Source organism: Triturus cristatus, chromosome 7 (assembly GCF_964204655.1).
Source record: "Triturus cristatus chromosome 7, aTriCri1.1, whole genome shotgun sequence".
Lineage (NCBI taxonomy): Eukaryota > Metazoa > Chordata > Amphibia > Caudata > Salamandridae > Triturus > Triturus cristatus.
In genome coordinates, this window is record NC_140590.1 from 425,473,518 (window position 1) to 425,488,110 (window position 14,593).

A 14,593-nucleotide genomic window follows, 5' to 3' on the forward strand; every position below is an offset into this window, starting at 1 on the left:
GGGTTGAGTGGGGTTTGGGGGTGGAGAGTCAAAGGTCTTTTGGCTTTGACATAACAGGTCCAAATACATTTGACCACCCACAGTTCTATTCTTGCTTTAGAGACAGCAAGGCCCTTGTGTGGTTTGGAAAATGAGACAAAGATCTGCTATATCTTACAGACGGGTTTTGGCATGTCACTGAAGTACATGAGGGCCCTAGTGACATCTTATTTGTGAAGAGCCCTTTCTGCTACTGAGTCTGGATGTAGGAAGAATACTGGAAGTTCAATAGTTGGATTAAGATAGAAACTATAGACTACCTAGGATCCCAAGGCTAAAGTTAAGAACCTTGGCATATGGTTTGATGCAAGTCTCTCGTTCGACGTCTAGCGAGGAAATGTTTTGAGATTTAGAAAATTCTGAAAAAGATCCTGCCATTTCTACGAGAAGCCACTAGAAAGTCAGTAGTTCAGGCTTTGATAACATCAAGGCTGGACTACTGTAATGTGCTGTTTTCTGGGGGTCTCACAATATAGACTACAGAGACTGCAGAGGGTGCAGAATGCGGCTGCGCGTCTGTTGCTTAACCTTCCAAGGAGTTCACCTACGGGTCCTGCTGTTGCCAAACTAGATTGGTTGCCACTGGGCAAGAGAGTGTCTTTTAAATGTGCTACTGCCACAGAATTTTGAATGGGAAAGTGCCTCAGTATCTGCATACTCTTATAAAACCCTACCTACCTGGTAGGGGGCTTAGGTCTGCAGGCGCCTTTCTAGCTATTATCCCCCCTGTGAAAAGAGCTTGTATGGGAAGCTGCTCTTTTAGCTGGCTGGCTTCCAAACAGTGGGATGCCTTGCCCCTGGTATTCAAACAAGAAAGCTCTGAATTGATATTTCAAAGGAGACTTAAAACCTGGTTATTTGGACTAGCTTAATGCCGTTTTGGAGCTTGCTTCATACTTGTTGCCAGAGTATGAAATGTTAGCATGGGGACACTTAGGCCCACTATAAAAAAAAATATTAGGAACTTTAGAGGATAGGGTAGTCCATAGGACTACCCTATTGATGTGGTCTTGGAGAATTGTTCTTTGAGGGTAAGATCCTGAAGCTCACTCACACGCCTGAGGGATGCGCTAGCTACTAGGAATGCTACCACTCCATGAAAGAAACTTTAAAGGACAAGAGTGGACTTCCCAGAAAGGAGGGCCCATAAGTCTTGTTAAAACAATATTGAGGTTCCATATGGAAGCAAGGGATATGCGCGGTGTATAGACCCTTCAGAGCCCTTCACTGGAACTCTGAATAGTGAACTATGTTCTTTGTTTTAAGGATAAGCGACAACAATAGCTAAATGAAGCCAGATGGAACTACAAGTAAGGCCTGATTTCTGTAAATGAAGCGCATAACACAATGTCTTGAACTGCTGCCTTGAAAGGGTCAGTATGTCTAGGAAGACAGTAGTGCACAAACTGTTTCCATTTGGCAGCTTAGCAAGCTCTCGTTGTAGGCCTGCACACTTTCCTAAGTATGGTCAAAAATTCTAAGGGAAGGCTGAGGTAGTGAAACTCTGGGACCTCTGGAGCCAAATCGCAAGATTGAGTTGCTTGGGGTTTGGGTGCCTGAGTGTTGGATCTGGTATCCTTAGGGTGGTCTTTTCTCCAACGTTTTGCCTCTAGCCTCCCATTTTTGCTGTATTTTATTGTTGGCCTTAGAACTCTGAACACTTTACAACTGCTAGCCTGTGCTTAAGTGCATGTGCTTCCCCTTAAAACATGTTGACCTGTATATATCTGATTGGCATATTTAGTTTACTTAGAAGTCCCTTATAAAGTGGTACACCATGTACCCAGGGCCTGTAATCTAAATGCTACAGTGGGAAAAAAACCTTAACTCCTAAGTCTTTACTTCGTATTACATTTTGGACGCATTGTTTTACATCGTAAATGCTGTTGGCACACAAGTTTTTAGGCAATACAGAACAATGTATTTTGAGGGCAATTAAAAAAGATGGTTAGGGGGGTCTCCCCCCAAAATTATAAAGTGTTAAATTGACCCAAACCTGTAAACGAAAAAGGCAATTAATTAAATATATTAATATTTAATGTATAATTTTTGACCAGTAGGTGGCAGTGTTAGACTGTGGCAGGATTTGTCAGGAGCAGTAATGTGGAGATGTGTGGTAGTGGTATGTGTTGTGAAATCAGTGATGTAAAGATGTGCGTAGTGAAGTAAGGCGTGGCAATATCATAAAACCTTACTAGTGAATCTAATGCACTGGTTATGCCACCCACACATGTAGCCTTTAAAACCTGTCTAAGGCCTGCCTTTGCAGGACCTGTGTGTGCAGTTTACTGCCACTTCGACTTAGCATTTAAAACCACTTGCCAAGCCTTAAACTCACATTTTATCACACATCCGTCACCCCTAAGCTATGCCCTAATTAACCCTAAAGCAAAAGACAAACAATTGATGGACGGAATGCAGAACAAATCAAAACATTGACCCCCAGTCAAGAGATCTGGGTTAAATCCATAATTCTTTTGCTCACCATGCCACCCAAGTTTAGACCTGGCCATATGCAAATCAGTCTTGACCCTGTGCCTCATGGGAACAGTCCAGCCCGAACTGCCAAGCCAGGTCCTCCCTGGACCGGAAACAAGCTTCCTAGGACCGGTTTCGGGGTTTCACCCCTCTTCAGCCAGGATAGCTTGATTCCAGTGGCACAGTAAGCCCAGGACTCACGTCTGAGCATACCTGTTTAGACCTGGCCATATGCAAATCAGTCTTGACCCTGTGCCTCATGGGAACAGTCCAGCCCGAATGTATGACATTGTTCTGCATTCTGTCCATCAACTGTTGTTTTTGCATTTGTTACCCCGAGTGGGACGGGTATGCTTAGACGTGAGTCCCGTGCTCTCCATGCCACTGGAATCAAGCTATCCTGGTTGAAGAGGGGTGAAACCCCGAAACCGGTCATAGGATGCTTGTTTCCAGTCCAGGGAGGACCTGGCTTGGCAGTTCGGGCTGGACTGTTCCCATGAGGCACAGGGTCAAGACTGATTTGCATATTGCTGGGTTCAAACTGGAATGGCATGGTGAGCAAAAAAACGATGGATTTAGGCCCAGATCTCTGTACTGGGGTGAATGTATGACATTGTTCTGCAGTCTGTCCATCAACTGTTGTTTTTGCATTTGTCACCCCGAGTGGGACGGGTATGCTCAGACGTGAGTCCCGTGCTCTCCATGCCACTGGAATCAAGCTATCCTGGCTGAAGAGGGGTGAAACCCCGAAACCGGTCCTAGGATGCTTGTTTCCAGTCCAGGGAGGACCTGGCTTGGCAGTTCGGGATCAACTGTTCCCATGAGGCACAGGGTCAAAACTGATTTGCATATTGCTGGGTTCAACCTGGAATGGCATGGTGAGCAACAAAACGATGGATTTAGGCTCAGATCTCTGTACTAAGGTGAATGTATGACATTGTTCTGCATTCTGTCCATCAACTGTTGTTTTTGCATTTGTCACCCCGAGTGGGACGGGTATGCTCAGACGTGAGTCCTGTGCTCTCCATGCCACTGGAATCAAGCTATCCTGGCTGAAGAGGGGTGTAACCCCGAAACCGGTCCTACGGTGCTTGTTTCCACTCCAGGGAGTACCTGGCTTGGCAGTTCGGGCTGGACTGTTCCCATGAGGCACAGGGTCAAGACTGATTTGCATATGGCTGGGTTCAAACTGGAATGGCATGGTGAGCAAAAAAACGATGGATTTAGGCCCAGATCTCTGTACTGGGGTGAATGTATGACATTGTTCTGCATTCAGTCCATCAACTGTTGTTTTTGCACTAATTAACCCTAAAGGCAGAGTGCTGTGTAACAAAAAGACAGGACATGTACTTTTGAGATTTATATCTTTTGGCAGTGACACCAGCTAAGTCGTTGTAGTAAGGCCTACTCCTTCCCTAGGCTAGCATTGGGGATTCCTTTAAATAACTTTTAAGCTGTAATACCCGATTGGAAAATAGTAGATACTTCATGTTTAATATCTTTGGAATGGTGGTGATAAATTCTCTTTAATGATAAAGTTGGATTTGACATTACCATTTTAGAAATGCCACTTTTACTAAGTGGACATTTATCTGCTCTAATCTTTGCTCTGTGTGCCGGAAGCCTGTCTCCAATACACTTCTGGGCTGGGTGACAGCTACAATTGGGCATTCCCTCTACACAGCCACAACACAGGAAGGGCTTGGTGGGACAGGGGATACATCTGCATTCATCTGCATACTGATATCCTTCCTGGCCAGGAAGGGGGAAAGTTGGTTCACACTTACATCTGAAGAGGCTGTGTCCTGCCCTCACACAAAGGGCTGATTTATCCCTTACTGGAAGTCTGGTGCCAGGGCTGCGATGAAAGGGATTCTTGTGCACTTCAGAGAACTCTTTTGAAGTCATTCCCCACACCAAAGGCACTTTTGAGTAGAAGTACCACGGTCTGGCCCTATCAAATCAGCACACTTCTTGACTTGTGGAAGAACTCTGCTGGAGTGAAGACTGTTTTTACTGTAAGGATTGCAACTTTGATGTGAATTACTGCTCCAAGGAACTGCTTCTCTGCTTTGCGGACTTGCCCTGCTGCCTGCTGATCTTGCCCTGATGAGGATAAGGACTGGGCCCATTCACTTGAACCCAGAGTGACTCCAAGGGTTTGCTGACTTGCCTCCTGTTCCTAAAAGTCTAAGGAATGTAAAATACTTTTTCCATTGTCTTCTTGTGCTGCTATGCTCTGCCATCTGGGAGACTTGCACTTGCCTGAAGTGCCCCTCCAGTCCTAAGGCCTCAGACATGGGTTTTCCTGTACCTCAGCTCTTTAAATCGGGCTTTAAGGCTTTCCGCGCATGCAAACTGGCCTGTTCTTGCCGGAACCACGTTGCTTGCAGGAAGGATAAGCGAGAGCCGGCATAAGATTGTCTCTTTGCCTGTCTGCCATTGATGCCAGCGGCTCTTCGTGGTCTGTGAATCTACACCAGCGACTCAAATCGTACTCCCGACACCCGCCTTCTCCATGAATGGGGCATCTCGCTCAACTTGAGAAGGTAAAACTTCAGCAGGACCTGTTTAGAACTATATCCAACCTGTGCTCCATTGCAGGCTGCTTGAATTTTCAGATTTACCCCGGTCTAGCCCGAACTAAGTAACCTTTAGCGCTATTGACTTTTAAGCACTGTTTTTGCATTTATTCTTTAAAAATTCATCAATCCACTTCTACTGCTTGGATGTTTGTCGTTTTGGTCTTGTTTTACTCAGATAAATATTCTCTATTGTTCTAAACCAGTGTGGAGTTTATTTGTGGTGTGTTAATTGAGTTACTTTATATTTGGTGTTACACAAATACTTTACACATTGCCTTTAACGTGAAGCCTGACTGCTCTGTACCAAGCTACCAGAGGGTGAGAACAGCTTAATTAAGGTGTTTTTCTGACTTACTCCGACTAGAGTTGTGATCTGTACTTTGACAGGGTGCAAACCTCTGCCAACTAGAGACCACATTTCTAACACTGAGTGTGCCCTGATTTTACATGAGCAGATATGGCCGGTTGAGCAGCTTCTCATGGGGTACTAAGGAGAGGTCGAGGAGGCCAGGTCCAGGTGGGAGCCACTAGGATGAGAGTGTGGGATGTTTGCCGAACCCTCTGAATCACGAATGATATAAGTGAGGGAGGCGTAAAAGCATAGGCAAATATCCCCACCAGTTAATCCGTAGTGCGTTGCCCATGGACTGTGGGTGTGGAACCTGGAGGCGAAGCTTAGGTAATTCACTTTTTCGGCAGTGGCAAAGAAGTCTACATCGTGAAACCCCTAATGGTGGATGTACAGTAGTAGGACTTGTGGGTGGAGTTCTCACTCAAGACTTGCTGCTGAATCCTGCTGAGTAGGTCTGCAAAATCGTTGTCCACTCCTGGTAGGTAATCAATCAGTAGGTGTACTCTTTGATGGATTTCCCACTGCCAAATGCTCTGGGCTAGCACAGACAACTGTAGAGAATGATTGGTGGCCTGTTTCTAAAGATAGCACATGGAAGTCTGCCTGTGCGAATGAGGACTACCTTATATTGAATGCGAGGCAGGAATGCATTGAGAGCTAGCTGGATGCTGAACAACTCTAGGTAGTTGATGAGGAGACCCTGTTGATGGAATTTCCACATCCCTTGTACAGTTAACTCCTGTAAATGCGCCCCCCTCCATCTGGCGAGGAAGTTGTCCATTGTGATGGTCACCTGCGGCACAGGGTCTAGAAAAGGTCGGCCTTGCAACAGGTTTCTGCCATTCCACCAGTGCAAAGAGCGATGAGTGCCGCCCCAGATCAACATTAGATACTCCCAGAGACGATGTGATTGTAACCACTGTGCCGCTAGGCATTCCTGCGAGGGGCTCATGTGCAACCTGGAATGTGAAATTATTGAAATACAAAAGGCCATAATGCCGAGGAGGCGCATGGAATTTCTTACCATCACTTGATGATCTGGTTGAAAATGGAAATGCAGTGATTGAAAAGCTTAAACCTTTGTAGGGCTGGAGTATGCTTTTCCTGTGACAGAGTTGAGTATCGCTCCAAGAAGGGCTGGACTCGAAGGGGGTGGAGGTGGTACTTTTTGGTACTGATGGTAAATCCTAGCCCATCTAAGAGGTCTATTGTGACTTGTGTGTGAGCTTAATACTGCTGTCTGGTGGCCAGTCATCTAATTAAGGGAAGATGTGGATGCCATTCCTCTTGGGATGAGCGACTACCATGGCAAGATATTTTTTTTTAATCTTGTAGCTGTGGTTATGCCAAAGGGCAGAACCTTGCTAAAGCTGACCACTTACCATGAACTGGAGAAATTTGCGATGTGCAGGGTGGATAGGGATGTGGAAGTATTCATCATTCTGGTTGAGAGCTGTCATGAGGTTGCCTTGCTGTAGCGGAGGAACAATATCTTGCAGCGCCACCATGTGGAAGTGCTCTCACATGATATAAGTGTTGAGGGGCCTGAGGTCAAGAATTGGCCTGAGAGACCCATCCTTTTTGGGAATGAGGAAGTATAGAGAGTAGATTGACTTGCCAGTGTATTGGAGCAGTGCAACCTCTATGGCCCCCTTGCAGAGAAGGGCCTGCAACTCCTATTAAAGTAAGCGCTGATGTTCTGGGGAGAGGTTATGCTTAATGGAAGGATGTGTGGTGGTATGAGCATGAGTTCCAGACAATAAACCTTGTCTATGATATTGAGAACCCACTGGTCAGACATGATTTCCATCCACAGGGACAAAAACCAGTATAGCCATTCCCAGACAGGTGTTATGTATTAGGGGGAGGACAAGGAAGTCACTACTTTTCAGGGACAGCCACTAGATTTCAAGAGCAGAAGTAAGCATTCCCTTAAGCTTAAGAAGGTACTGGATAGAACGCTGAGTGGAATTTAGCTCCTCCATCAAAAACTTGTAATTATTTGGGAGCTTGTGCATCTCGATCTTGTGATATATGGCTGCCCTTCAGAGGATCTCATGGCAGAAGGTAGTATTGGTGGGCGGGAAGGGTTTTGTGGGGTACAGATTGGGACTGTATCCCCAAGTGGGTCAACGTCATTGTCAGCCCATGGGTCTTCTTGTGGGTGTGGGTCTAACGGCATAACATAAGGGTCACGGGGGACTAAGAACTGTCTCCACCAAACCCAGAATGAGGTGACCCTGCGGAGAGTGAGCTGAAGGGTCAGTAAGTGATAGTGGTGAGGGGAGAGAGGGGGTGGAAAGGAAGGTAAAGAAGGAGGAATAGAAAAGTGAGGTGGAGGGACCCCAGGCAAAGGAAGAGGTGTGCTGAGGTATTTTAAGAGCATGCCTCAGTGGGGAGTTGATGACCTCCTCGAAGGTCAGGTTCCGCTTGTGTGGCGCAGAGTCTTTGGGGGAAGCTGAGCAAAGAAATTGGGACGCCCCTCAAATAATAAATTAAGGTCAGGTAGAAAAGGGGCAAAAAACAACAATATTACTATAGAGACTCCCTCCAGACCTATATTTCTTTTTTTTTTATTCAATTGAATTCAGAAAAGGGCCATATGAAATTATAATGTACTACAAATACATCATCATTTTTTATATTTGTATTTATTCCTTCTTTTGAGACACAAATACTTTTCTTTAAATTTCAAAATTAATTGTCAATTTATAATTTCTATTTCATAGACATACAATAAATATACTTAACACATTTATCTATAACATATCATATCACTTATTACCATAATGTAATCCCTAGGTAAAGCTAAACGCATCAAAAAAGTTCTCACACTCTCTCTCATACATTCATACTGATTCAATCAACATTCATACTACATCCATAACCACAAAGAAGAAACTCAGATTGATTAGAGATATAAGTGTGACAATAATCTCCTTTGACCAACAGTACAGCTGCGAAGAGCAGGATATAAATGTCAGTGGTCAGTGGTCGACGCGTTTTGGTGGCACAGGAAAGAAATAACCACCTTCATCAGGACCCGCTAAGTAATCAATCAAGATAGCAATGCCCAGGGAATACTTGCTATCAAAAAAGTTCCTGTCTATGATGTAATTGGTAGGGCCGTCCTTTTTGGGTTTTTTTTTGGTACAATTGGTTATAAATGCCACTCTCATTTATCTCAAAATTTATTTTAACTGTTCCTCATCGCTGGTCAATTTAATTTTGATAGACAGACCTACAATGTGATCTTATTTTCAGTTTGTGGAGCTCTCAGTGAATTGGATTGTTCATCCTCCATACATCTTGTCTGAGTCTCCTCAGATGGACAAAACACAAATAATGTATCTCTTAGTCGTCATGATACTACTGATTTACGTAGATACTTTAAAGCTCCAACCGTCCGGGGGAGACCATTCATCAAATGGGGGAAGCTGAGCAAGGACCAGCTGCTGGTGTGCATTGAGTTCATCCTCCTCTAGGATGGGCTGGTCTTGATCCCCGAAGGCGGGGGAAGATGGCGGATTAGACACAGGGCGTTTTAGCACTGAAGATAACTGCTGGCCTGGCAGCACTGAGGTAGTTTTTGGATTCAAGTACAAAGATGGCTTCAAGGGTGTTTTTGAGGCTGGCACCAACAAGGTGGTCGAAGTCGAAGTGCATGGTTTCTATGGTAAGGCACAAGGCTCAAAGCAGTATGTTGGTGCCAACCATGGCCTTCAAGCAGTGGCAGACCAGAGGTCTGCTGGTGGCCTTCTGTGCTTGAAGCTCAACCCCCTGTAGAGCGGAGCTTGTCTCTGTATGGTGATGGGATATGGAGGTGGTGGTAAGGTGTTTCTCACGGCAGCCGTTCCGCAGAACCCCATAGTAGCTATGTTCTCAGTGCCTGGATACCTGGTTAGCCACTCTATAAATCCTGTTTGGTTGATTGATTGATGGATAATGATGAGGAGCCAGCAGCTCATCCACTTCGGTCTGCGATCCGGAACTCTCCCAAGGTGAAGACCTGACCCGATGAGGCATAGTTCCCTGGTTCGAGTTCATCTTCAATGTTCTGTTTGCCAAAGAAATCTGGTGTGTCATTGCTCTGCTGGTGTGCCCTGGAAGTGGATGTGATGCTTCAAGCCTGACATTAACACAAGAACAGGAGGCCTTTTTGTGCTCCAGGAACAGACAAGGGTTACACACTTGATGGAGATCTGTCCACAGATCCTTGGTGCGACACTTAGGGTAGTGTCTGAATGGGGTTCTTTCCATCATTGATTGAACATTTCCAGGCATCGAAGTGTTAACAGAGCTGATGAAGCCCCTAGCAGGCATGGAAAGGACTCAGTCATGGAGTCGAATGAGGGATGTGTGACGTTTCAAGATGAAGAAAAGACACGATGATTGTTTAAACTGACGAGTCTAGAGGATCCAAACAGGCCCGACAACAACACCACGAGGCATCAAATCGGAGCTCATTGAGACACGTCTGAACCTGATATCAGGGAAAAAAAACAATCTAAAAATGGAGGCTATGCCCATGAACATTACCAGTAACCAGCAACAGGTGGAATCACTATACCTTGTAACTCAAAGAAATCTTCGAAGAAAAACAACTTGCATACTTCTGAGTCCCACACTAAATGGCAGGAGTATGCACAGTATGTTAATTTGCAGCTATGCATGTCACAAACCTATATTTTTTATACTACTAAAGGGATAAAATACTGGGACATTAAGAATCCACCACTATTTAACCATTCATCTTTGGATTTTGGTGAATGTTATGTTTCATCTTTTAGCCTTACCCTGATATTTTGTCACATCCAAGGTAAGACTTGTGTAGTCTAATGTATCTACTTTAACCAAAGACAGTTCATTTGTAATAAAAGTCTATGATTCCACAACACAGTCAGGCCCTACTTGGCAGATAATGTTAAAGCAAGGCAAACAGGAACTTGTCAGTTATATTTGTTACTGTTGGCAGATGGCTGCAGAAGCAGCCTGGACCGATGAGGCCACAGATGGGGTGTTTCCAGAGTGTTAATTGATCTCATGCTACAGCTTTAGACCCAACAAATATTCCACAGAGCTGAGAAAAGATGTTTGAATCAATGGGTCTCCTTAAACATCAGAAAACCATGAGGGTTCAATTCATTAAAAGAAAATTATGCAATCGTAGATTCTCAACAGACCCTTACTGCAGAAGAAAAAGATTACAGAAGAAAGGCGAGAATCTTTCTAGACTGAGAAAAAAGGGTTATTTTGCGCATGTATGCCCATGGGTATCAGGAAATGGATTAGCTCATCCTTGTATAATGGACAGAGGATGAGTAATAAGAGCACTGAAGTGTCTGTTAGTGATCTAGTCCAGGGTTCTCCAAAGTCGGTCCTGGAAAGCTGAATCCATTCCAAATTTTAAGATAACTACATTTATCTAAATGGGGATATGCTAAAAATCTAGCATGGATCCGGCATTCCAGGGCCGACTTTCGAGAACCCTGATCTAGCTCATTGTTTGGTCACCACACCAGTGAATCTTGGTCTTAGGGACAAGCTGGCTGAGACAACTTGATGCTCAAATTAATTGAGAAACACAAAATAATTTTTCTCATTTTATTGTGTGGAACACTGCTTTAGGACTAAACCTAAGGTGAAAATTCATGCTTCACTCCGAAGGAACCATCACCTATAACACAGAAGAAACAATCACAGAAGATGTCATAATATTATGTTTTTGTGTTTGAAGGAGAACCAATTAAACACTGAAGAATATATTCTTTGACAGTGAAGAAAGAGGAGATATTGAGAAGGTATTTGAAAGAGAACCTGGAAAAGGGGTCTAGACATTACTTCCACTTTGAAGTTGGAGGATCCTCTCTGTAGCCAAAGCAAACAGTGAATACAGATGTGCTATTGCTTGGAGAAAACTGAACACTTTCAACATCTACAAGCCTTTTTCTCTCCTCTTGATCCAAGTTCTCCTCAAGCGATCAAGACTTCCAATATTATTTTTCAAACTTGATCTCTGTGTGAGGATTCATTACGGGAACAAGTTGGAAATTGGTATTGGTGGTCGGAGCTCACGGAGTTTCACTGCGTGGTATTCCACAAAGTTACCGAAAAACTCAGCGAGAGTCCATGGAATTCTGCCAACAGACAGAAAATATACAGCTCGATCTACAATTTAGCACAAGTAATGCAAGCAGCTCTGAAAATCTGCACAAACTCCACCATGTGTTGTGGAAGAGCGCGCCGCCATTTGAGTTTATTTTGGTGCCGCTCAAGTAGAAAATCTACTCGAGAGGCAGCAAAACTACTTGAATGGCAGCCCTCTGACCATGAATGCCAGCGAACTACCACATTAGAAAATCGTGCTAAGGGATGCCAAATCTCACTTACGCTCGCCAGCTCACATATTCTAGAGCCTTACAGTAGAAGAAATAGTTCACCACATGCCAATTGGTGGAATTTGGCCAGAACTTTGCAAGAAAGTGTAACGCGGAGTGCCCACATTTCGCCAATTTTGCGGGTGGAGCGGAACATTCTGCCCACCCCTAGTAATTGATTTTTAGCACTCGGTATGGTGATCTAAAATACTTTGTGATGATCTTAAGCCTTTGTAATGCTCCAGATGCCTTTCGGCACTTCATGAATTACATCTTTTGTTATCTCTTGAATGTTTACATGGTGGTATTCTTAGATGATATACACCTTGTGAAAGACTAGCTAAACACACTTCTGATAAAACTTTGGGCAAGATCAAGTTATGTCAAATCTCCTCAAAACCTTCTCTTTTTATGAGCAATGAGTGTCCTTGCCTGTAACGTTTTCTTCACTATGCCATCATTACTTATGAACTCAATCGTTTAACATACCCCTTTGTAAAAGGTGTCTAAAGTGTAAGACATTGTGGGTTTTGAATCAATGTCATAATGAATTTCGATACATACCTAAGGTCAATCAACATCCACATTTAAAGATCTGGAAATAAAAGGATTCTTTAACAAGTTCAACCAAAAGTTGGACTTTGCCTGAGTATGTAGGTATGTAAGCCTATCACACTGCACTCTACTTATATTATCATGCAACTTAACAAACAATCTACAACAGTACACTTCTGAATCACATCCAGATGCAGTGACTAGAAGTGCAAATTTGGGGTCAATCACAATTGGAGAACCTTATTTTCCTTCTTTGGCCTTCAACTGGACACTAATACTTTTCACTAACGTTTTGAACAGTTCCATTTTGTGCAAGTAAGGCACAGAGTTATGTAAGAATCCTCACGTGTAAAACAAAATATCAAATATTGTAAACTTAAATAAATTTGGATGTAACATATGCTTTATTTAATGAGTTCTAGAATGTTTTATATGAAGAAATGAATGCTAGCATTTGTATTCCAAAATTACTGATATGCATCACATAAATTAAATGATGTTCACTTTGACACATTGTTTTCATTTTCAGTAACATGAAGAACTGCTTTTATCTTTACCCGATAGTTTTTAAGTAAAATGAGTACATGTACATTGGTTGCTAGGCTATAGATTTCACATACCTGTAACGCATACGATACTGAGAGTCCAACCAGTCCTGCGTTAAGACTACTTCTGCCAATCACAGCAAAAAGGGCAGCAAACAAAACTACGCAATTTCCCAAAAACTCAACGCGCACCCCAAGCCACCTATCAAAAAACAAACAAGGAATGAAAGTAAATAGGCAAACTAGTTACATTGGCAAAAATATATTTTCCTAACTAGCACTACATTGAGAATTGTAGATGGTAAGATATATTAATTTATCATTCATCCTATTAGTTTCAATAACACTCAACATATGGTAGGCTAAAGTAATATGTATTGCAGCAATAGCAGCATTAATGTATATCGCGTATTAAAACAACATTTTTGACATCAGCCTTCATGCTATGCTGCCCATAGCACGAGTACATTTTGCACCATGGCTCGGCATCAAATGAAAGCATTAATTGTATTGTGAAGGCTGGTGTAAGAAAGACTTTAAAACAATTAAGACTGTTTGATTACTATTATGCTCTCAAGTCGCATATTTAATAAACAGAAATAAAAAAAAGACTGTTTGATTACTGTTTTGTTTTCCTCTTAGGTATTCTCCTTTTTGAATTATTAAAATATAGAATGCACATCTATTTCATGCCATTGTACATTGCATAATGATAATCAAGACTGCTTAAATATATTCATGTTGTTTTGTGTGAATCAAATTCTCTGTTCTTGCTTTTAATAATGAAGATGGTTTCAAGGAAGCTGGTAGGCTCAGTTCTCGTTTATTGGTTTTAAAACAAAAAACATGGTTTCACAGAATGTAAGTAAGTGAAAGGTTGTCTAGGACTTTTCTGTGAATTGTTTATTCTGAAGGATTCAACAATGACCAGATATGTTACATAAACTAAGTACAGATAGCTCTATTGTTCAGATGATGTATGCCGGTGGGCGTTAACTCTCAACTCATACCAAACCTTTATGTGGTGCTAAGAATAGTTTAGTTGCCCAAAGAGAAGAGGATGGGATTATAATATCAATACAAGGAAAAGCCATAGGTTTTTACCAGTTTGTTACAATAATAGTTGCCTTTTGAGTGTGGGATGCTACGATTCCATCAATATGCTCTGACACTAATTCTTGGTACTTTTACTATATTTTACCCACAACTCACTATGGGGATTGCCTACTGGCTCTCCATGAAAAATCTATTTATTAGGTAATAGCTAGAATCCCTCATTGCTCCTGAGTATATTTTGTGGGTGCATTTTTGTACATGGGTACCTAGGATGTAGGATTCTGAGTTTAGGTGCCCCTTTGCATGCATTTTTTATTGTCTTATGGTTTTCACTTTTCAGTAGGAACTGTTTGTTGGACAACATAAATGCTGGGATGGTGCCAGGCTGATTCCACGCACCACCACAGGATATGTTGGCCTATAGACCTGCTAGCTCACAGTGCCACCATAAGTACCTCTAAACATGGCAAGGTAACGAATGGTTTGGGCAACCTCAGAATATGACAACCATGACTCCCCCAGGAATAGTGATAACAGATCTTAAACCTTTTCACTCAGTCCCTCATGCTCATTCAGGGAGATACGCAAGAAATATACAAAGGGGCG

The 14,593-nt window shown here is 42.9% G+C and overlaps 1 protein-coding gene and 1 long non-coding RNA gene across 6 annotated transcripts in view; one reads left to right on the top strand and one right to left on the bottom strand.

The window, feature by feature from the left end:
- Positions 1–14,593, top strand: part of LOC146809858 (uncharacterized) — a 326,459-nt gene that overhangs the window by 121,577 nt on the left and 190,289 nt on the right. The gene's annotated exons all lie outside the window — the stretch shown is intronic.
- Positions 1–14,593, bottom strand: part of ABCC3 (ATP binding cassette subfamily C member 3) — a 693,015-nt gene that overhangs the window by 77,207 nt on the left and 601,215 nt on the right. The window contains exon 25 of the mRNA XM_085616719.1: positions 13,007–13,133. Coding sequence (XP_085472845.1) covers positions 13,007–13,133 — 127 coding nt within the window. The remainder of the gene's footprint in view (positions 1–13,006; positions 13,134–14,593) is intronic.